The sequence below is a fragment of the Centroberyx affinis genome, unplaced genomic scaffold (genome assembly GCF_046629955.1).
Source record: "Centroberyx affinis isolate AG114_WGS23_722 - 3 ecotype Tasmania unplaced genomic scaffold, CSIRO-AGI_Caff_v1 ptg000121l_1, whole genome shotgun sequence".
Lineage (NCBI taxonomy): Eukaryota > Metazoa > Chordata > Actinopteri > Beryciformes > Berycidae > Centroberyx > Centroberyx affinis.
The window spans coordinates 113866-137898 of record NW_027278822.1 but is presented as its reverse complement, the minus strand read 5'-3'; the positions used below and the strand labels follow the sequence as shown (position 1 = coordinate 137898).

At 43.3% G+C, this 24033-nt stretch overlaps 1 protein-coding gene across 1 annotated transcript in view; it reads left to right on the top strand.

Moving 5' to 3' along the window:
• banp (BTG3 associated nuclear protein) overlaps positions 1-23705 on the top strand; it is a 32997-nt gene extending 9292 nt beyond the window's left edge. The window contains exons 9-13 of the mRNA XM_071528482.1: positions 1170-1291; positions 3131-3202; positions 6024-6068; positions 18749-18889; positions 22657-23705. Coding sequence (XP_071384583.1) covers positions 1170-1291; positions 3131-3202; positions 6024-6068; positions 18749-18889; positions 22657-22746 — 470 coding nt within the window. The 3' untranslated portion in view covers positions 22747-23705. The remainder of the gene's footprint in view (positions 1-1169; positions 1292-3130; positions 3203-6023; positions 6069-18748; positions 18890-22656) is intronic.
• The last annotated feature ends 328 nt before the right edge of the window (positions 23706-24033 follow it).

The following is a 24033-nucleotide window of genomic DNA, read 5'->3' as shown; positions in this document are numbered from 1 at the left end:
GCCATCACCCCTCACCTCTGACCAGGGAGAATAAGACTGCAGGGGAAACCCAAATATCCTGTGAGCACACACCAGGGGTGGACTGTCAGGCCCTTCTCTCTCAGGCCACACACACCACAGAGTGTACAACACAAACTCTAGTTCAGATGGTGTGCACACACACACACAGACGCAATACACACACACGCACACACACGCACCAAAACAATCATTCCCCTCTTAATCAGATTACATGATAATGGACCGGAAAGAGGCAACTCTTGTGCTTTTAAACCCATTATTTATCAGTGAACCAGCAAAGAGAGCTCAGATCAAAACTCCATGAGCCACCTGGCTCTTGCTTCCCTCTCTGGGAAAAAGTATTGAGGATTATTTACATAATACAGTACATAGCAGCAATGGTGAAAGATGGGAGACAGGGCCTTACTTTCAAAGCAACATAACACAGCAAGACGTTTGAGGCATACATGTGTGCTGTGTGTTTTATGTCAGTGTAGGCCACATTGCTTGTCTTTTTCAAGCTCTCAAATGGCAGTCAGACAGCCTTTCTCAGTATCGTAGCTGTGGGAAGCTCTGTTACAAGAAGTGACCTTGAATCCTTTCAATCCACATCTCTCCCAAATGGTCTTTTTATTGCCATGCATTTTGACATCTAACAAGAGAAGGTGTGATATTGTTTATTTTGCGGGGTGTGGTGTAGACTCGGTGAAGTGCCTGTCAGTATCATCTTTGACTGCTGACAGGGTGTCTTGACGTCTCTGGGGTGGTGTGGAACTGCGGTGGGTGATTGGCCCAGGTTTCAGGCCGCTGGTGTGATATTTGGTGTTTAGACTGAGGCCAGGAGTTTGTGTTTGGCTGCCATGAGTGTGTTTGGATGGCTAGCTGGAGAGTCCTTGTTGTGTATTTAGGCGCATTTGATAAAGTATAAACACGCCATCGTCTAGCAGATGGCCTGGGAATTAGCCAAGTTTTTACAGGAGGTTGCTATGGCTCCTTGCATGATGATGCGTGTGTGTGTGTGTGTGTAGGCATGTGTGTCTGTCTGTACAGTATCTCATAAATCATATTTCTTATGTATGTGCACTGGAATTAGTTGCAGTGTATTCCTGACCTAGTTGCACCGTACACATGAACACACTTCTGACTGTATTGTTTGTCCTCCTAACCAGAGGGAGGCATCGGAGGAGAAACGGCTCACATCGAGACTGCTACCCAACAGACCTTGCACTACGCCCTAGCCAATCAGCAGGTCCAGATCCACCGTATTGGCGAGGATGGACAGGTCCAGGTGGTGAGTGGCTACCCCTTCATCCCTCGATGTTTCTCTGATGACCTATCCATAAGAAAACACTTTTAATTTCCAGGCAAACGCGCAATACAGTATCCTGGTGTTGTAAGGGCACCACGCTCTCTCTATGATTTTTTTGTTCTTTCACTGTTAATTGTCCTCTTGTTTTTATGCTGTTGTCATGTGAGGGTCCCGTAGAGCGGGGTTTATAGTGCATGGGGGTCAATCACGCCACCCACCACAGAGACACATACAGCATTCCGCAGAATGATAGTGCAGCCTATGTCAATGAAGGAGTGGCCCATGCTCAGGGATTGGACGACATCGTACAGCTGCTAGGGTCAGAGGTCACAACCAGGCCCACTACAGCATTATGGGTGGGCTGTACAACAGGAAGTGACTGGGTCTATCAGGGCTTGTCTTTCCTGCACCCAGAAGTCACACAAAAGACTTGCTTTTGGCCCCAACACTGATAAGAGGAGCCTATCGCTGGACTCATCTTTGCAGCCCGTTGACGGCCTCTGTATCAAAGTATTATAAAGCTGCACTGTGTTTGCAGGAATTGTTCAAATCAGTTTTTAAAATGTCAGATCTCAGTGCAAAGTTCACCACGGAGCTTACTGCTGCTAATTGAGTGAAAGCAGCTTGATTCCTTCTCAGTTTTGCTGTATATTCAAACAGCCAACGACAGATACACACAGGCTGTGAGGCAGAGAATACGTCATGAGGGGGGATTCACAAGGAAATACATTTTGATTATCTTGTCATAGTGCTACAATTGCATGTTTTGATTTGCATAATCAGTGTTATCAACTGAAATAAGTAATTGTGATTATTACACTTATCTGATTGTACTGTGTGCAGAACAGAACAGTCTTTATGACTCACTGCTGTGAGGTTTTCCCTCTGCTGATTGGTGCCTTCAGGCCCCGCACCACATGTGATGAGTGCTGACAATGCTACTAAGCTATCTTGTACATAACAGTGTTGAATTATTTCTGCTGTCATTAGCTCGCTGCGTGATGCATGGGTGTCAAGGCCGGTGACTGATGATGGGTGACTCGTCTGAAAAAGGAAGGAACAGGCTTAAAAGATGGAAGGCGTGCAGACAGGAAGAAAAGTTAGGGAGAAGGTGGAAGAGTGGGAGTGAATCATTGTCAGGAGCTCACTGTGCAGTTATTACCCTCCTGATATTCTGCAGAGTATTAAAGGGTGCAGCTGAGCCTGAAATTTATGAGCTCTGCAAATACAGCAGTGGAAATCAAGCACACTCTCTGGCGGCGCTCCATAGGGCTGGGACCAGCGTCTAATGATTGAGTCGGAGACTACTAAACTCAATTTGTGTGGTGTTGTTGCCAGATTGCATGTAACACACTAGGGCTGCTCAATTAATTATTTATAATCGTGTATCACAGCTACGTTACCCACATTTTCTCATTGGATTTGTATATTTATAGTATTGAAACATTTGATTTAGAATGTCCACTGTAGTTGAAAATAGTCATGATGATTATATAAGATAACTGCAAAAGTGTAGAAAAAAAAATGGTGTTCTTCAAATAATCTCATTTTATAATAACGATAAATAATCATAATCACGATATGATCTAGCAAAATTATAATTTTAGTGATGGAGCACTATAGCACAAAAATCTACACACACACACACACACACAGAATTAGAAAGCAAAAGCATGCACACAGTATGGCAGAATTATGTTGCGTTGAGCTGCATTGGGAAAAGATGCCTTCGCAGCATTTTTGAATTTCTTCAGTTATTGATCATGTTTGTTTAATCTTTCTCTCTTCATCTCTCTCTCATTCTTCATGTCTGTCTCTCAGATTCCACAGGGTCAGCTGCACATTGCCCAGGTGCCACAAGGAGAGGAGGTGCAGATCACACAGGACAGTGAGGCAAGTGTGTGTGTGTGTGAGAGAGAGGTTGAGAGAGAGAAAAGAAAAGAGGAAAAAACCAACAACCACTCCTTTACTTGAGTCATGCTTCTTGGTATTTTAAATTCCCTTTCTTAGCAAACAACTCAGAAGTATTTTTCTCCAAAATAAGTCAGACTGTTACAGGGAACTCACTTCAGAGAGAAGTGGGTCGTTGGGGGGGGAAACGAACATTAGCTAGTTTGTCTGGGGAGTTCAGTATGTCGTTTTGGACGTCTGCTCAACACACATTTTTGTGTAACTTTTTCACCTTCCTCCTGGCGAATGACGACCATTATTCTTGGTGACTGGCCAGCCACTTCGCACGTCTCATTCACATCTCTTTGAGCCTGTCCATTCAGTCAGTGCACTCTAGTTGGTTGCCATCTGAAATAAAGCACATTCAGTTCAAACCTTTAATGATATTTTTTAATGCTTTATTTGACTTCACACATCCCACTAAGGAATTCAAAAGAATTCATGAAATACGCAACGTTACGACCTGGAACACCATGGCTTGTCCTTCCTGCCAAGATAAGTAATTATTTTTTTTATCTGACAAATATATGGATAGTTGTAAATGAATGAATTCAATAAAGATATTGTCTCTCACCCTTCTGCTACTTTCTCTGTGGATTCAAAAAAACCTTTGAATATGACTTAAACATTTCAACATAAAACAACAGCAAAGGGACACAATTTCATGCAGACAGAAACTCTCATTGCAAAGCCCAGTGCACAACAAGAATGACCGTCATCCAGAGTACAGTTCTACCAAACTATTCCGTGACGGGGTTCTCTATTGCCTTGAAATCCTGCTGAGTGTTTCCTCAGAAAACTGGGGTGGACCCCCATTCAGCTGTGTGGAAGAAGGGTCATTTTCTTCTTTAACTACACCCATTTCCCAGTGATTGATTGCACCAGCTGCACATCCCGTAGACTACGAGCTAACTTACCCCACAAAGAAAAAAAGAAAAGAACAATTGAATCGAGCAAACTGTTATTTTTGGTTTGACCAATAATTTTGTTGGGAAGCATTAATCTGCCTTCATCTGTCTTTTTGGCCCTATATGTTTCTATCAGCCTGTCTGGACGGCCATCCCAGTGAAGCAAAATACACCCGAGTAATAGCTGACAGCATTTAAGTCATTAGGGAATTTTAGCACAAGCAGATGTTGCATATTAAAGCGCCTCACTGTTTATATATCTGCCTGCTTATGCATGGGTTATGACTTTTGTTTCCACATAATGCCCAGATGTCTCATGTCCCCCCACTAGATCGCATGCACACACATCAGCCGGCCTGCTCGCTGAAATCAGAATCGAACTGAAAACCACACCAAGTGCCTGAGAGGAATTTCTGCATCAGCATCATTGTTAATGATTTTAAAAGGATGTGGGGGAGAGAGAGATTTATTTCAAGGCGCCAGTATGTGCACACATACACATGCGATCACATACTGTAGTACACACTGCACATGACGTGTGCCACGCATGCACAAGAGCATGACATTTATGCAAAAGCAATTGACACCTTGACCAAGTGTTTTTCTCATTTCCTATTCAGATGTAGTAAAAGCACACTGAGAGGGAGAAATGCACGATTGAGTGAGAGAGACAGAGTGAATTGGAGGCAGAAAAGCTCTAAAGCCTTTCCTGCTCTTTGTGGCTGAGCCCAGAAAAGTTTTTTTTTCTTCTCTTCTCTCCTTCCTACTCCATGATATTGTTTGTTTTTTGGAGTTCAAAGCTTAGCAACAAAATCCCATTTCTCCCAACTGCCACTCACAGAGTGTGTTTTCATTAGGAACGGGCCCCTCTCATCAAAGACATTGGTTTTAGCGTGCCTGAAAAGGAAATGAGCTATTTGAGAGATTACACTGCTCCCTGTCCATATGGCAGCTCAGACAGCACTGGATATATACATGAAATACAATTAGGAAGAGAAAACAGCTGAAAGTTGGGGTAGGCTAAATAGGGCTTATATGATGTCCTCTCTCATGTGGTCTTGTAATTGTCGATGTGGGTGTGCAGAGTATTTACGGTGGTCATTGTGCTTGATGGGACTGCTGGGATGTGCGTGTGTCTGTGCGAGTGTGTTTCTGTTTTTGTTTACAGGGGTCTAAATATAGCCAGAAATGACAGAATAGTTGACGTATATCCAAGGACATTGCATCTACTTTCCACTCCTTTGTAATGATGTGTAAACACTCTTCTGTCAAACCATGCATACTCAGAATTCTCCAACTACAACACTGGCATGTTGTTCGGATATTGCCACTGTCATGCCACATATTGCTGATGAGGTCTGGGAGGGTTAAGGATGGGCTGAAGTTTTTTAATTCACCTTGTTGCTAGGTTAGATGTGCAAAATGCTCTTCATACTCAGTAGCCTACACAGGTATGCCCAGAAGGAAGGAAAGGCAGTGGGCAAGAAAGTGTCTTTTATATGCCTCCTGTTTTCTGTTGTGATGTTAAAATATCCACATCAAAAAACAGTATAATAATATAATTTACAATATAATCAAAATAAAGGGATTGGAAGCAGCTTACTTGTGCAATGTAAAAATGCTTTGCACTGAACTCAAAACGCCTTGCATATTCTGCATGTTTACAGTCTATATATGTTTACCTGCTCATTATGCTGTGATGTTTATGTAGGCGCGTTTGAAGCTTTAATACATGCTTGACGTTGCACAAGTAAGGTGTTTCCAACCCCTTCATTAAATAGACAGATGATTGAAATGTCTCTGTGTGTATGATATGTCATCAGGCTGTCATGACTTTGGTCTCCTCTATCTTGCAGGGAAACCTCCAGATCCACCAGGTTCATGTTGGACAGGACGGACAGGTAAGAACACACACACACACACACACACACACACGCACACGCACACTAAACATGAGTTACAAATAATACACTAATTGCACCATGTTCCACATGATAAACCGTGGTCCTGTCTTTTCAGCACTTTTCATGATTTTGTGCATAAATTGCAAATACTCACTTAACAAATACAGACTGGATAACATTAGTGGTAAATATGTGTGGTTTTGCGGTATAAAAATAGCCGGTCATCAGGCCTTTGTCAGCTTTATACAGTCGTCCTCGTCAGATCTTCCACAGCTGACTCTTGTCTGATGGAGCTCCATCAGCACCCCATAGCCTCTGGACTGTCTGAGCTGGCTGTTTGTTCTGCTGATCCGACAGACATGCAGGGATATGGACAGGCAGCGCTCCATCAGCCCTGTCCCCTCATCCATTCCTGTTTCCGTCCTCCAAGGGAAAAAATCCCTCTCTATGCAAAGCCGTCTCCCTTTCATTCATTCTCATGCACACATGCATGCACACTCACAAACACGGTCTCACACACACAGTCAAACACACTCGCGTGCACGCATCCACACAACCACATGCACAGACACACATAGACTTTTCCAATTCTTTGTGTCTTCCCAGTGTCTATGTCTTTCTTCATTCCTCTCCCCTCCTCTGTCTCTGTCTTTGTTGGATGTTTTGGACCCAGGGCTCTTCCTGTTTCTCTGTTCTTGCCTCTGGGATCCAAGGGAGTCTCGATCAAAGCAGAGCAGGCCTGTGTGTGACCATTGTAGGTCACATATGGGCACACAAAGACCGGCACATTATTTCATATTCATGATTTCATCATGTTCGTCTAGAAGCAAAGCTTTAGGGGAGGAAGCTCTTTCTCACGCTCCCCTGTCTGGTGGTTAAACTGTTTTGCGTTATGCTATTAGGACAGGTGTTTTTATGTAAGGGCCAATAGAGGGATTGTTTTACTCCTGAACTGCCAATGGAGGCTATTCTTGACAACTCAGATAATCAGCACCCTCTCTACTTAATGCTTCAAAATGTGGGATGAAGAAAGAGTTAGTAGCCAACCCACTGTCTACTCCAATCAAACCCTGGAACCACAGTGGCTCCCATGTGCAGTCGGCTGCTCTATTGTTCTTTTTATAATCATGATTAAGATCTCAATAATCCAATTCGCTCATATGTTCTAGGCGCCATAAGCTGTGTGCGTGTGTGTATTTGCGGTGTGTGAATGCATCTGCTTTATATGAGTTGTTTTGTTGTTTGTATTGTTTTATTGCTGTTTGGTTGGATATGTGTTTTCAATTGATTATGAGGTAGTCACCCCACATCCTCGTTCTCCTCTTCTCGCATACACACACACACACACACACACACACACACATACACACACATACACACACACACACACACACACACACACGCACGCATACTTGTGTCCTCAGATGACCTGCTCACAGAGCCTGACGGCAGCATTCCTTTCTGTCTCTCTCTAGGATCTTGGCACAGGTTTTGGCCAAATTCTGGTTCAGATTTTGTGCCACAACACAAGATATGCAGCAGTTGTACAACTTGGTTCATAGAGTGCATAAACGTTTTTTTGTATATATTATGTAGTTTTAGATCATTTCTATCCGGGTTAACCATGCTGTACGGTGTTGATGTCATACCGTACCACATGCACTCACAAATGACAGTGTACACTAAGTCAATTTTTCCTACTGCAGTGTGGGATGTGTGTAGGCTTTAGTTCCTCTCAGAGCACCACAGTGTCCCAGTATGTAAGAACCAGGAACTGCTCAAAGGCCTCTATTCCCTTGGCAGTGTCTGGGAGCCTTGTCCAATAAAAAGCCCCTTTATTTTCTCTTTCTTTTTAGCTCATAGTTTGATTGTGTCTGTAAAATGATACAAGTCCAGTGCCAAAACAAACACACAATGACTTATTCTTCTAACCTCATGTTCCAGGTCTAGCTTTTCACACACACACATACACACGCACACACTCTCTCACACCCACTTTCTCACACACACACACTCTTACCTCTCAATGGCAGCATCTCTTCGCTTGCATATTCCCATGGAGGGAGTTAGGAGTGGCTCTAGCGGACTGTCAGCATTGTTCATATGAGAGGGATTAGGCCAAGTCTTAAAACTGATGAATCCCAGAAAGATCAGAGACACTCAAGGGAAATGGGACCCAACCAAGTATGATATTAGTAATAGCAGTTATTGAAGGAGAAGTATCAGTTTGACCAGATATGGTTGCATATTAATGACACATATTGTGTTTTTATCGTGTGCTGATTAGTCATATACTGTTACATAGTTATATACTGTATCATGGGCCAGCATTTGTTAAAACCATCAGGCAAAGTAGAGATCAGCCTTAATCCCGATATGTGTTTTCCTACATGTCTAATTTGTCTGTTTACAGAGAGGCCTACATCCAAGATGACTATGTGTGATGTCATTGTTGTTCTAATCTGGCGGGATAGTGCTGAGGCTATGTTGGTGTAACCTAGCCTACACTATACATCATAGTGGAACACTGCCATATCTCCTCCCTTCACAGCTCTCTCTCTCTCTCTCTGGGGTCATCTCCCTTTCTCCTCCCTCTCCCTCTCCCTTCTGTCTTCTTTTCATCTCCCTGTGCTATAGATAGACGCTCCGCTCTGGCAGCAGCTGGGTGCTTCCCTCAGCTCATCTCACTTCCTCTTCCCTCCTCCGCTCACAGCTGCTGGGTGGCCCCCTGGCGGTGTGGGGTTAGGATGGTGGGGCAGGCGTTTGCATGTGCACGTGTCCGTCTGTTGTGTGTGTTTTGAGTGTATCTTGGCGTCCGGTGGGTAGGCTAACTGCTTATTGTTGCATAATGCTCCGCAAGGGACGAGAACGTTCTTCAGTGGGAAAGAAGTGACCTCCAGTCAAAGGATTTGGGGGCTAGTTAAAGGATAAGGGGTCAGAACCCTTCTCCAGGTTTATTGGCAGCAGGAATGGAGGTTTCTCTGTAGTTGGGGAGACAGGCAGTGTTAAAATGTTGTGAAGGCTGCAGACTGACCCCTCTATCTGCCCTCTCTCCACCCATCCTGCTCTGTATTGCCACTGGAGATTTACTGCTTGCTATGAGCAGCACAGTGCTCTACTCACTACTCACTTTGTGTGTCTGTGCGCCTGTGTACAGATCAGATGTGTTTAGTTTAGCTGCAGATGTTTGTGTATCCGCTTCTATGTTATTCTATGCCAGCTTAGCCCAGAAGTTTGTGCCACTGTGCCAGCTGAAAGTCTGGGCAAAGCTGGATCCAAAGATCTCTGCTATCCCATAAAAACCCTTTCATGCTGACGAAAGAGAAGGCAGGCCTGTGAAACTATAAAATAACGAGTCTTTTACTGCACTCCCCGTCTGTCATAGCCTCTTATCTAGTGCCCTTCTCTCTGCCTCTCTGCTGTGATCTAACCCTGCACTGATGCAGACCAAATGGAGGATTGGGAGATGAAAGGAGTGACTGATGAGGAGGGGAGAAAGAGGAAAAGATGGAGAGAGGAGGGCCAAAAGGAGAGTCTGTCCGGAAGAGAAGTTTTTATGCCGTTCTTGAAAACTGAGACGAGTCAAATGTGAATCAGACAGCAATTTCTCACTCCTGCGTGCGGGCACACATACACACTCTGTTACTGATAAATAACAAACGCATGGTACCATGTGCCACATAAAACCATAGAAGTGGGTGCATCCTGGTAGTTTAGCTGGCTAAGGCGAATACAATGTAACTGCAACGGGCTACTATATATCTGTACAATCAAAAAAATGCATACAATTATTTAATTATCTTAAAAAATGATAGAAGGGCAGCACATGCACTGTTCACAGTGTCATTTAGTTCTTGCAGAGTTCATACTGTTCCTTCCCTGTCAGACAACTCTAAAACCCTGCTGTCTCAGTCTGAAATCCAACACATCTCTTCTCAAGGGACAGTCATAAACATCTCTACCAAATTTACTGACCCTGTCATCCAAGCCTGCGTCACTGACTGATGCTGGACCAGCCTGCCGCCCATTGGGGGCTTCAGAAGTGACTGTCAAGAGTAAACGGTTCTGATCCAAAAAAGTTCTGATCCACTTTTCTTTTGGCTCCCCCAGCTGAGCCTCTGCATTCCCTTCCTGTCAGCACATGTTGCGTCGCATCTGTTGGAGCATCCTGAGCTGCTTTGTTCAGGGTCAGTGTGGGAACTGGGTCACAGAACACAGGGTCCAGCTCAGCACTGGTCCCTCCGGCCACGCTGCCAAGACCTGTAAACACAGAACCAGACCAGAACCAGGGGAAGTAGAGGGGGTATGCAGGAGTTGGCGGAGGAGTGGAGGGAGGGAGAGGGAGAGGGAGGTGGGTCGGTGAGGGAGAGGATGAGAAAAAGGGAGCCAAAAAGGGAGAAATTAAGGATGAATATGAAACTAAAGCAGAGAAGTGCTTGAGGGAGAAGAAGAGATGAAGGGGGAACAAATTAATTAGAGGCAAAGGAAAAGACAGCTTTGATGCACAGTGTGGATCTTTTAGGTGTTTTGATCTGAACTTGTCTGAACTCATGCTGTACTGGCAGTCTGTGTGAACTCACAATGTTGTGTGTGTGTGTATGTGTGACTGCTGCCAGAGACATCAGTTCCTTTTATGCCTGTGGTGAGTTAGCTTCGGTAAGGTCTGGCGCCTTAGGTCAGTGTCTCTTGATTTGTCATGTTCTACACACAAAGCAGATGCTTGAACAGTCTGTAGGGTTAACTTCACAGAATTAGGGTGTGATTTGCTCTGGAACCAAACTGCTGGCCTGTAGCCCGAGTTATTCAATTGTCCTATTTCTCTCTCTGCTCAAGAATGTTGTTTCTAGTGTGCGAGGGGTTGTTGAGAATCCTGTGATCCAGAGCGAAAAAGGGAGGATAAAAATGAGGGAGTGGGAGAGGGCATGAAAGAGAGATACAAACAAGATGTTTTATGACCAATGTTTAGTGTATGTGGAATGTACGTAAGCAGTGTAGGATTTAGAGGTCTAGCAGCGGTGGATCCTGTTTCAAGAGAGCAGTGGTCTGCTTTGTGTCCTTGTGACATCATGGCCTGGAGATAAAGGGTCATAGATCGGGGAATCCTTAGGTCTGAATGTGTGTGTGTGTGTGTGTGTGTGTGTGTGTGTGTGTGTGTGTGTCGTTTCAGAGCAGTACAGAGGAGGGCACCCCCAGTGGTGTGTTCTTTTGTCTTTGTGGGCAGAGCTCAGGGTCATTGGCTGTGTGAGTAAGAAGGACCAGATGTCTCAGATGTATTTCACTGTGACTCACCATCAGCGCAGCTCTACCTCATCAGTTCCAGACCCACAGCACTCTATCGCTCCATCAGTTTCACCTCCAGCAGGATTCAGACATGGGCCGTCTATACTGTGATAGTTTATTCATCCCCCGCAGAGAAATTCACCCTCCTCCCTCCCCTCCCCTCCCAGTCCAGGGTCAGCTACAGAAGTAACCATCTAGACATCCATTGACATAATTTTACAGGAACAGGGCCAGAGAGGAGACGAGACGAGACAGATATGGATGTTGACGCAAACAAGCGTGACGAGGAGAGTCCTCTGAATATTCTCATTTGTGTCCTCTTTTACTGATGCTAGCAGTCGTATAAGCAACAGTAAAGATGATTGGATCTGACAGATGTGATGCCTCAATGACTTACAGACTAGCGGGTTATATGGTGATGTCAGATGACACATGTCTTTCATGGCAGATATGAGAATTGAGCTTGGACTGTTGCGTTCTTGACTGCTGTGCATCAAACGCGCCGGGTGCATGTGTGGCTGGGACCCCTTGACTTCTCTTCATGAGGGGTCATTTGGAGGTTTGGGTGTACTGCAGCATTTTCTTGCAGTTTGAGTCGTTTCACTAGCTGGAAACAAAACAAAAAATAAGATGGATCACTCCACTAGTTTTAGGAAAATTATGCTTGATTCAAGAAAAGTGAACTTCTCTCACCCCATTGTCAGATTTTTTTCACTGTTTTATTTTTTATTTTTTTGACTGGCTCAACACTAGATTAAATGACCCGTTAAGATGGATATTTTTTGCGGTGTGATATTTTGCTAGTTAGTTTTACAACCTGTGTATATCATATCATCTGGCTCCATCAAATTGAAAAAGATAATTAGAAACATGATCAAGTCATCGTCTGAAATAGTGAAATTTACCGACATTGTAAAAATGCCTCTGTTGATCGGGCAGGCCAAGTTTGGATTTGTGCTAGAGAACAGAAAAGTGTTTGCTGGAGTTTTCTTCCTTTTCGTTTTCGGGGCCTAACTCTTAATTACGGCTGTTATTTTTGTCATCAGTCCTCTTTTGATTTGCTGGTTCTGGATCAGAATTGAAGTCATGCTGGTTTTGTCATAAAACCTCTCTCAGCTCTGTCTGAATCTGACTCCCAGTCTGCTGGTGGGAGTTGCAGTGCAAAGATGCAAGGGAGGGTTTGATTGAATGCAGGTGTTGAGCTCTGGTGTAGAAACAGTGTCATGGTGTGGGTGGAGATGGGAAGCAGCGGGCTGGATTAGGAAGGTCAGGGTTCCTGCAGGACTGATGCAGATTTATAACAATGTGGTGTTTGCAGTTGAAGCAGTATCAGGTAGAGAGCAGATGGTTATATGACTAATGTATGGTAATATCAGTTATCATTATCGTAGACATACAACTGCAAATGAGTGACAGAATTCACAAATCAATATCACAGTCATATGCCAGAGTAACAAAACACTATTCCTCATATTAAGGAGGAATCAAGTATCCTACCTTAAACTTGTTCAGCCAAAGACTGTTTGGCTTCTAGTCCAGCTTAATTTATGACATTCTGTAATCCGTATCACAAAGTCACTATTGTACATTAAATCATGTTGTGAACTGAGGCCCAGCTGAAAAGAGAATAGACCTTAGAGGTAAAATGTAAGACATAACTGGTTGATGGCTGTAGTGAGACATTGATATTAGGCCAGTGTGTTCATCATTTCCCAGTCTACTGAAGGCAAATCAAGGACTCAAAACACCAGTATGTCAATGGGCATCTTTACAGCCAAGTTGCAGCCAGCTCTTAGTCCCCACCCTCTGTGCTAGTGGTTCAGCCTGGACATCTGTCCAGGCTCAGGAGGGCTGCAGTTGCAGATGTTGTTGACGGCTGTGAAGCAGGGAGGAAGTTCCAGCTACTCCAAAGTCCAAATGTTTCTTTTTTCATTTCCCTGCTTTTTTTTTTTTTTTTTTTAAGATCTGAAAGGAGAGGAGGTATTCCATTGGGAATGATAGGAACCAGATTTGTGTGCCTCTTTTTTCTTTTTATTAAAGCACAGAAAAACGGCTTGTATATATGGATTTTTTTTGTCTAGAAGTGGGGGGTGTATTATGGGGGATCCCAATGGACTTCAGTGAAGACAAGGGTGAAGCAAATTCTTTAACACACACACGCACATTGAGCGGGTGACTCATAGCATCAGCCGATGCACAGCTGAGTTTGAGACCTCCTCTGAAGCTGAGAAACGATGCCAGGCTGTACCAAGTGTGTGCATGGTGGGGGGAAAAAGTTGCTTTTGATTGAAGGAGATTCTGATGCAGTTGTACACATTACTGACAGATTATAGCTAATAGGGATTGCATGAGATAGGAATCCAAAGCCACTCTTGTTTCTGAACAACCCTTATTTTGTTCTATCCCTCATCATTCAATTTTAACTAGTTACATATGAAGTGAAAGGAGAACAAGTTCATTTTAAAGTGCTCAGACAGAGTTGAGGGCTGGGTAAAAATCCTTGTGTATGCAGTTGGTTATTGTCTTTCAATCTGGGAATCATGAATGTTTTCTGCATTAGGCTGCTGTTGTTTTTCGGGTTTGTGTCTTCCCTCTCTCGTTGCTGTATTTCTTTAGTATCCTGGATCCATTACTGCTGAAAGCATTACGGCATCAGCAAAAGATTTATTTTTTTTCTTTCTTTTTTCAGAAGGCCATAGCAACTAGCAAAGCCTGCAGAGAATTTAAGATGCTCTTGATTGTTCAGCGTTCTTCGCTCCAGCTCTGTCTGTCAGGGGCGAGTACTGCTCTTTTGTAACATAGACCTTTAATCCTGCTTGTCTTCTCTGCTCTGTGGCCCTCCAGCATGGGGGTGGCCAGCCAGCCAACGCTGATTATTTAAGGGCTCCGATCCCTAAAACCTGGAGGTCAACAGTAACTAATGCAGTAAAGATCCACTCACTGGCCCTGTTCTGACAAATTGAGCTCACTATGTCAAATCTAATATATTAGGCTGCATTTTAAAGTCGGTCATCTCAGCTCTTAGTTGAAAGCTGATGCAGTTAAGCAATCAAGGCGAAATTGTAAAGTTTGCCCAGTGTGGGAGGATTCATCTGCTCAAAGAAGGCCCTCTTAGTGGCTTCTCTTGTTGTATAATGCATTATTTCCTATTAAACATATACTGAGAAGTCCCAAATTCTCCATAGGTATGCCTTGATTTGTTTATATTTTAACCAAAATAGACAACATGTATTGATACCACCTAATCTACAAGATACATAAATTATCTCATATAACCTTTCCTAGTTCCATTTTTGTGATTCCCTTTGTTGCATTGTTGCCATCCAGTTTCATAATGATACAAAGTTGTCAAGTCCCATTGTTTGAATTAATTATCATTACTAATTAGAATCTGTAACTCATTTTTCCCTGCTATAATTTGGTGGCCAAACATATCAATGCATTCTTAACGTGATCATACAGTGTTGATCAATGATTTATTTTAGAAGGAAATAATAAAATATACAAAAAAATAAAATGGCAACTTGTATCCTCCAAGCAAACTATTTAGTTTGTGTTTAGTGGACGTTTCTCTTGAGTGTAGATTTGGGTTCTGAATGTTTTTGATGGACTCACTTTCAGGCCAAGTGTAACAGTATCAGGCCCAGATAGTGAAGATGAGTTGCTCTGAAAAAGCGAGGCGTGGGACAGGATGTAGACCAGGGAAGTTCCTGTGTAATCGCTGCAGAGATCTCACACACCGTTCCAACTCTGTAAATGCCTCCGTGTGCCTCTGTGTGCTGCTCCACACAGCTGAGAATGCAAACTGCTCTCAAATGGAGGTTCAGAATCTAATTGAATGAGACAAGTTTACTGTCTCGAGTATCAACCATAGCATCCTTCGAACCTCACTAATCACTCATTTAGATACACCAGTTGGCAGTTGGACCGTACAGACAAACTGTTATGCCTGCAAGTTTACACACACACACACACACACACACATACACACACACTTGGCACAAGCTATTTATCATCCCTATTAAGAGAATAGTGTGATCGAGAGAGGAGAAGAGGATGTATCTCTATGGATGCTTCCTATGAAGAAACACTTACACAGCTGGTTGTGCATCCATCTGGGTTCTCACTGTTCTCAATGAGCTGACCTCCGACTGGGCGCTGTTGGCATGGGTTGTTTGTTTTTGAGGCAAGGAGCGTGTATTTCAAGTATGTGTGTGCGCCTTCGCTGTCTGATGACCGTTGTAATCATCCAGGCTAATGTTCCCATTGATCAGTGAATGTGTTCATGGGTCATCAACGCTATGATTCATTTGTCCCAGGTCCTGCAGTCCTCCTGCACATTGAGACTGTAGCTCACCCAACTATTATCCATGTCTGAGCTTGACATCTGCTTGTTGTCTGATCGGGTGAGTCAGGGAGACAGCCTGTACTAATGTCTTCCATCGGGCCGGCTCGGCCTGGTGCATTATGGTGCTGAGGTGGCACATTCTGTGGTGAAATTGGCAAAGTCTCGTAGATGACAAGGCAAGCCGGTGGGTACTGGGGGGTTAACTGAACTCTTGGGGCTCGTCACTGACTCAGAACTTCAAAGCCAAGGCCGGACTGGGGGTTGGGAGGGAGTTTGGGACTCAGGAATTGGAAGGGTTAGGGGGCAACAAACATCATCTGTAATTGAGGTTTGTGAGGTTTGGGTTTTTCTGCAGGCTTGCATATTCTCCCTCAAATTCTGAGTGTCTGTTGGGCATGTCCCCAGCCGGTCTCAGCCTGTACCGGAGCTGTAGACGGAGACCTCACATCACAAGGCAGAAGAAGCGCGCAAAATACATTGACGCACACAGAGACAGGACACACATGAAACCCGCTAGACAGGAGACATTGGAAGAGGAAGAGGAGAGGCCTGTGTTCAGAGACAGAGCCACGAAACTGAGAGAGAATCATAAATGGGAACATGCTGTCATTAAATGTTGGCATGGCTTCATTTCAAACCAGCAATGCCTAACTCCTGTGAGAAACTTAAACTTATTTCTGGAAAGCCTTGAGCCACACTTACCAGAGTGGTCTCTGACCTCTGTGTGAATAAAATGAGCCGGCACAGGCACACAGCTGAGTGAACATTTCCCTCCATTTGTCTTTCTGTGTGTCTGTGTCGACAGCATGATTGTATGTTAGATTTGTATCTATGTTGTAGGGTTGACAAAAAATATCGATACTTCGATACTTACTCGATACTAAAAATTTGAAACGGATACAATACTCATTTGCAACAGTATTGATACCAGCATTGCTTTCTCTTAATGAAAAATCAAACATTTCTCCGCCTCTACTAGCCACACACACACACACACACACACACACACACACACACACACACGGACACACACACACAGCCCCTCTTCTCACTAGCAGTCAGCTGGGTTGTTGCCTCAGTCAGCAAACAATGCTACAGAGTGGTGCCGACGAAGGGGGGTAACACGTCACACTTGGCGAAGCACCTTAAGGACCGACACCCCAGTCTTTATAAAAATTTTTGAGAGGTTAGCCAAAGATCCCGTTTCAACATCACTGAAGCATTAAACATTTATCATAAACGTTAACGTACCCTGCACATAAGCCGTTTTAGTTTAGCTAGCTAACCAAGCTACATAGAGCTAGCGAACGTTATCACGTAGGTTTGCCAGATGCCCGGTTTTCGACCGGACTGTCCGGTTTTCAGATGCATTGTTCGGGTCTGGTCAGAAGGCTCGACCGGACACTGAAATGTCCGATTAAAATAATTCTGTCAATAATAATCCACTAACTCTAGCCCTGCTGATTTGTCCCTATCATTGGTGGGTATCTGTTGCTTCAACAAGCTAAAAGTGTTCTGATAGGCTGATGACTAGAGCAGGGTAATCTGCCGTCAAAGTTTTGAATGAGTTATATTGGACCTACGTTATGGAGAAGCGTGCGTGTGTCTGTCCGTCTGTCTCTCTCATTTGCGCCATTTGCGACTTCCCCCTGCGTTGTCAGATATTAAGGGACTAGTTTGTGTCTCTGTGTTTTTTGCGTAGTTGCTAACAGTCTATGCTGCAGAGGCCAGGAGGCAATATGATGTTTAACATGCTTGTACAGTATGAGCTCACTCCCCTCAATAAAAAAAAAAGCAAATCTTGACGGCGATCGACACCTGTCAATCAAAAATTAGTTGTTTGATCTCAGACAACTTTAAAATATTGTCTTTTTTTAATATTGTTTTCATGTTAAAATATATTTTAACATGAAAACAATATTAAAAAAAGATTGAAAATTGATTTTTAATATATTAAAAATAAATTAGCATGCCTCTTAATGTGTTGTCATTTTTTCCCCCTGTGGCATCGAAAATGGTATCGAATATCAATATATTCGATACTAGAATATAATATATTCTAGTATCGTGACAATCCTACTCTGTTGTCACATGCGAGTTATGCTATCCAATTAGACAGCAATGCTCTGCAAATCCCAGAGCATCTGCGTATGCGTGTGTGTGTGTGTGTGTCCTCGTACAAGTGTATGTATGCTACATACATGCAGTCCTCTGTGCGTTTGTGGCTGTGGCCTATCTACAGGAATAACCTCAACAAGCTATAGGAATACGCAACAGCACTCCAGCTGCACTGCGCTGCTCTGTAATTATTGCATTGAAACCATCGCGTTCTCATGTCGCCTGGCTGACGTTCAACATTGTGGGAGATTAGGATCCCCCTTCGATCCCTCTCTCCATCCTGTGCCAAATTATTTTTTTTTCTCAATGTGACTTGAATGAATTGAAACCAAATAAAACCAAGCCTAACTAGCATATCATGTTATGCAGCTCAGGAAAACAAAACTCGTAAAAATATAATTGAATTGAATGGACCATAAAGTTCCTGTCCAACTTGATGTATAAACAGAGAGAGGGATGGAGAAGGGAGTGAGAGAAGCGGGAGTGAACTGTTTATTTACGTCACTCGGATACAACCGCGTGACTCTTTCCTTGCCACAAAGTTACTCGGTTTGTGTGTGTGTGTGGCACTGCGCTTGTACACACTGATGGCTGTAATCAATAAAAGAACATAAACACATCAGATAGAACATAAATGAGGCTTTCTGCTGTTTGTTTTTAAATTGGTTCTTATTTCCAGTGGAGTGTAGTTCATTTCAGCGCTGGCCAGATCGTTGCTCTTTAAACTACTAGCAGGCTAGTTGAGGTCGAGGCGGACGTTTTCATTCAGATCTATTGTCATTTACACAGGGGAAACGAAGCTATAGGAAGGGGAAATGAGGATGTTAGTGTTGATAATGCACTGAATATGTTGCTGATGGTTGGTGTTCTTTTTCCTGCTCTCTCTTTCCCCCTCTCTCTCTCTCCTTTCCTCCCTCCCTCTCTGTCCCAGGTTTTACGTGGAGCTCAGCTGATAGCGGTGGCATCAGCTGATGGGGGGGCCACAGCAGTAGAAGGCTCCCCGCTTCCCCCCGACATCCAAGTGCAGTACGTCCAACTAGCCCCCGTCGCAGATCACACTGCTGCCGTACAGGTAAAGACACACACGCACACAAACACACAACCACACTCTTAACAAGCTGCCATACACGTGTGTGTACACAGACACATGTAAATAGTTTGTAACCGGGGAGCGTTCCAAGGGCCTGTAACTATCCCCTCTGTTTGAGGTGAAACAGACCCTAGTACTAATCTACACCAATCACACTTCACATGCGTTTGTTTTTGAAACTAACCATAATAAATAACTGAGCTCCCCACCTGCTCTCCTCTTCTCCTCTATCTGAAGGAGATCAGTAATCGTTCCCTCTGAGATGCCATTAATATATATATATATATACTACATATATATACTGAGTGCTCATGCAGAAGGGCTGAACAAGCAGATACAAGTCCTGGTTAACGATGGAGTGAGCTGGGGAGGCATTCTCACTGCTCAGCTAAATGGATATGGTAACAAAAGGGGGGGGGGGGGTTTAGTCAATGTGATTCCGCTGTAGTGAAAAATACATACTCTACCAACCCAAGTAGCAAATTCTTTGTATATTGTATAATAGTGCCTGCATTGTACATTTGTGTTTTTGGGTGCCAAATTATGTAAAATCTGTTAACTCATTACATTTAGTAGTTCTAAACTAACTAAACTATGTAACAGGCTTCTGATTTGATTATCATTTTAAATTTTAACTTGGATGTAGTGTTCTTTATGTTATACAGGTAGGTGGGTATGTGCATTTGTTTTATTATATTATTTTATTTTTTTGAGAGAGGAGATGCCTGTGACAGATTGACAAAGAGACGTAAGAAAGAACCTGAGAGTATAATTCCTTAGTCCTGGTCCAGCTGTATTAATAACAGCTCTTTGGGAGATCAGAATCTCTCTATTTTTCCCCGACAAGCAGCCAAAGCATTCTGGTTGCTGGAGCCGACACCTACCTACTTTTGTACTATAATGGTTTAATCAACTTCATAATGAGGCTGTGTTCTGTAATATTTCGCTGATAATTAGTGTCATGTTGAAACTGAAATATGAATGTAATTTCTCTAATTTAGCATAACTACTTGCAGGTACAATGCTGTCTGCTTTTTGCCCTGTTGTCATGATTTCACTTAAATCAAATGCACCTAACTCCCAGTCCCTATGGTGTTTTGTGTAAACAGTAATTTAATGTGATAAAATGCATGGATGGAGTGTTACAAAAAGCAAAGTAATAATTAGTAGATTAGCTTTAAATCCCTTGATGGTTGAGCTCGTTGAGCAAAAGCCATGTGTTGAATAAAGAATGGTGCACAGGCACCCACTGCGGGGGCCTTTGAAGTGGTCAGCTGAGCTCTGCCAGGAATATAAAAGAACAGCACTTTTCCATTGTTCTCTCTTCTTTTGTTTTCCCCAACCATGTTAAATGTCACATTTTCTTCTTACTGCTCACTTTCCCCCAAGTCACATTCTGTTATGGGTACCTTCTATTTCTGATGTGAGTAAAGGCATTCTCGTGCTGTGGCAGTGTAAACAGAGAGGACCTTAAACAGCTTGGCCCTTCAAATGATTTGTGGCTGTGTAAAACACCAGTTCCATCCTGATTTGGATCTCCTTGCAGTTTGTAGTGTGATTGATCATATTCGCTTCCCTGCAAGACATGCGGAGAGCAAATGTCCAGACCAGCCACGCATCAGGTTTTGGGATTTTCTATTTAAAATGTTGCCCTGTCGATAACACTTGTTGTCCCTTTGTTGTTGTTTGTTGTCTAGGTAACGGGCTCCTTGCCCCTGACAGCATGGATGTAGTTAAGGCATCCTATATAGATTAATTCCTTTGGTGCAGGTCATACACCCAGAACCCTGATACGCTATTTATTTGTGAATTCATGAGCATTCACAATGATTTCCACCCCATGCACTGTATTCTGAAGTCTGTGCTCCATCTTGCTTGGCGCAGCAAGCAATCAAACTGTGTTTACTCGACTGATTTCGTTTGAATGGGTTTTAGATCTATAAAGAACTCATTTTTTTCCTAATGTTTGATTGTACACAGATCTTGACAGAAATCAACAAAGTTTACCAGGTCTGATCATTCATCAGTTTGCTGTTCATCGGAGCTCGGGTTCAGTAAGGACATATGGACATGCACAAGGACAGAGTGAAACTGCTTGTGAACAACTTGATTTCTACTGATCAAACCTTACTTGAACTTTAAACAGCAGAATTGCATTAGGCTTCAGTCCAAAATGGTGTAAGGCTTTGATACACCAATGAAATAGGTTGGGAAGGTACTAAGATACATATGTAGTATTGACCCATCGGTACTGTAGCAAAGAAACATTGGACATTGAAGTGTCCTATGTGGGAGCTTAGAAACCTGACTTGGCCTGCCTGGCACAGTGTGCTATTATCACTATCGGGTTTATGCTCTCATAGTGTGCAAATGTTTCTATGACTTTTAGTTCAAAGGTCAGAGGAAGTTTAGTTCTGATTTTTCCCCCCTTTCTGAAAAGTGTTGAATTGAGATAATCACTCTCATCTGTTTCCAAACATATGGTAGCATTTATACAAGTTCTTGAAAAATTACTTAGGCTTTTGTATTTATTTATCTCTGCATTTTTCCTTTCTCTTTATTTAATAGTTTCCATTACACAAACTAGATCAAATAGTGCACAACAGACACAATGATATTTCTGTACAGCAAGGGCTGCTTTTCCTCGGTTGGCTGTAACTTACGAAAGAGTTTTGACTTAAGAGTGTTCACCCCCAAGTCAGGTCTAAATCTGGGACGAGGTTGCACTGATACCCTGGTCTGGGCACAGCACTTCCAAGATGCCATAGCAATCTTTGAAAAGCCAAGGCAAGGGATCCATTATCCATCAGCATTCCCAAATGGAGAATGAGGCCTGCGCTATGATGGTGTGGTTCAACACAGCTGATGTTTCAAATGCTCACTTAAAAACATTAATCCATATGAGATTTACTTGGGCTCCTTTACCACCAATGGTTACAGTATGTCAGCCCAACTTTGTGTTGTTGCATTGTGTGTGCTGCTGTGGTGCAGCTGTGCTCCAGTCAATGCTGTTGTCTAGTGACAGCACACTGGGCTGGAGGGAGGATTAAAAGCTGCAGGTGTGTTTGAGGGAACCTTTGGCGTGCATTTGAGGAAGGAGTGAGTCACTCTTCATGGTCATCCTCCAGGACTGAGTCATGAACCTCTCATCTTTTTAGGGGGTTTACCCGCACAGTACCTCCCTCTGTCTAACAAACAGCACAGAGACAGTCTGAGTGCCCTAAAACACAAATAGCTTATCGGTTGTCATGTCTCTCTACGCCTGTCACTCTTCTCATCCTCTGCTCTCCGATCTATTCCCTATTATTTCTTCCCTGTTCTCCCCCTTCTTTCACTGCTCCTTCCATATTTGTTCCATTCACTGTTGTTGTCCCCCATGATGAAATTGGGGCGGAGACTATGAATTAGCCTCCATCTGTTTGTTCATTCATGCATCCCTTCCTCACGTGTAATATCTCAGACACCACTGATCGGGTTTTTTTAAACTTTGGGTGAATGGTGCAACTTTTCAAAAATGACACTGGTTGCCCTAGCAGTAAGGAGACTGTACTTTGACTGTACAGGTCAAAACAAGGTGACAAACGGTATTAGTTACCCATCAGCCCAGATGGGGACTGCGTTATTTGTGGGCAACAGCATGTTTACTTTTGCCTTGTTTTACTTAACTCTCTTCCCTCTTATCTCCCTGTGTCTTTCTCCTCTCTCCTCCTCCCTCCCCTCCTCTGTCTTCTGTGTCCCCGGACCTGCAGGCGGACATGGAGGTAAAAGAGGCCATCCAGGGTACCATCCAGGGAGAGAACGGGGAGGTGGTGCAGATCGTCACCTCTGTCGCTACCTGAGAGCCCCGTCTGTGTTCAGCTCAGCCCCGAACTCTGCCCTACAGCATGGCTAAACAAGTGAGAATGGAACGCCAGAGGTCAACAAATGAATACAGTTCTTACAATCAAATCAAAAAGCCTTTTTAAACAAATACAGAAGGTCTTTCATCAATAGAGTGGAGAGGCAATTCTTTCTATTGGTTTTTTTCCTGCAACTACTCCACTCATTGCCAACCAAATGTCGCAATGTGGAAATGTTCACAGAGAACTTGAAAAGACCATGATGCTCCAAAATCAACTGTGGTTCTTCTGGTGTTTTCATCGCCAGAAGGACCTGGCCCACCACAGAATACACAGTGGGATTATACTCCATCAATAGAGGATGCTGCTTAGGCAGACCATCACCCCGCCACTTCATCAGCACACACGCTTGTTTACATCAACGTTGGAAAATAGTAGAGCTATTTGGAGTTAAGCTGCTTGGCTAACCCTGAAACCCCCCTGCGGGTTTTGTAAAACCCCTGAATCCCACCTCAAACAGCCAGTACTGTGCTCCCTTTCTCGTCATTTCTTGTCATGTCGGACTGCAGTGGAAAGTAGATTTAGCTGAGGACAGCTACTCTTGGTTGTGATTAATTTGGTTTCCTGTCACTCTCCTTGATTCACTCCGTACAGTGTCTCCAGGGTACGAACTACGAACCCCACCTTCCTTCACTTTATTCAGCCTGTTTTCATATTGGTTTAGCCACATTGCTTTGTTTGTTTGTTTGTTTGTTTGTTTGATTTATCTCATTGTAACATGCTGAAATCTTTGGGGCGCTTTAATTTTGGAGGTAGAAGACCATGAAATAGATGAAATGGTGCCAGTGGTAGACAGTACAAGTTACTTGTAGAATACCAAGAAAACCTTTAAGTTGTTCTATTCCCCCCTGCTGTGTCTCTGTGAAAGATACATTCATGTGAATAAAATATTTTGTGGTTGCCATAAAAGTGTGGGGTTTTTTGGTTTGTTACTGTATTCTCTTTTTTGCCATAAACAGTGGTCAGCAAAACGGCTTCAAAGGCTTCAAGACAAGTATTGCTTTCATTCACTAGAAGTAGGCTCTTGAGGAGATATTTTAGAAATAGCTTGAAATGAGACAGTTTGCTTTTGAGGTCTTGCTTCATGTTGAGCTGATGATTTCCAATTGTAGACATGAACATATTTTGCCTGTCCTTCCATAACCATAGGACCTTGCTACTGTATAGACATCTATTACTATTCAACCCTGAGAATCTGAGAACAAAATAGATTAGATTTATTTGGAC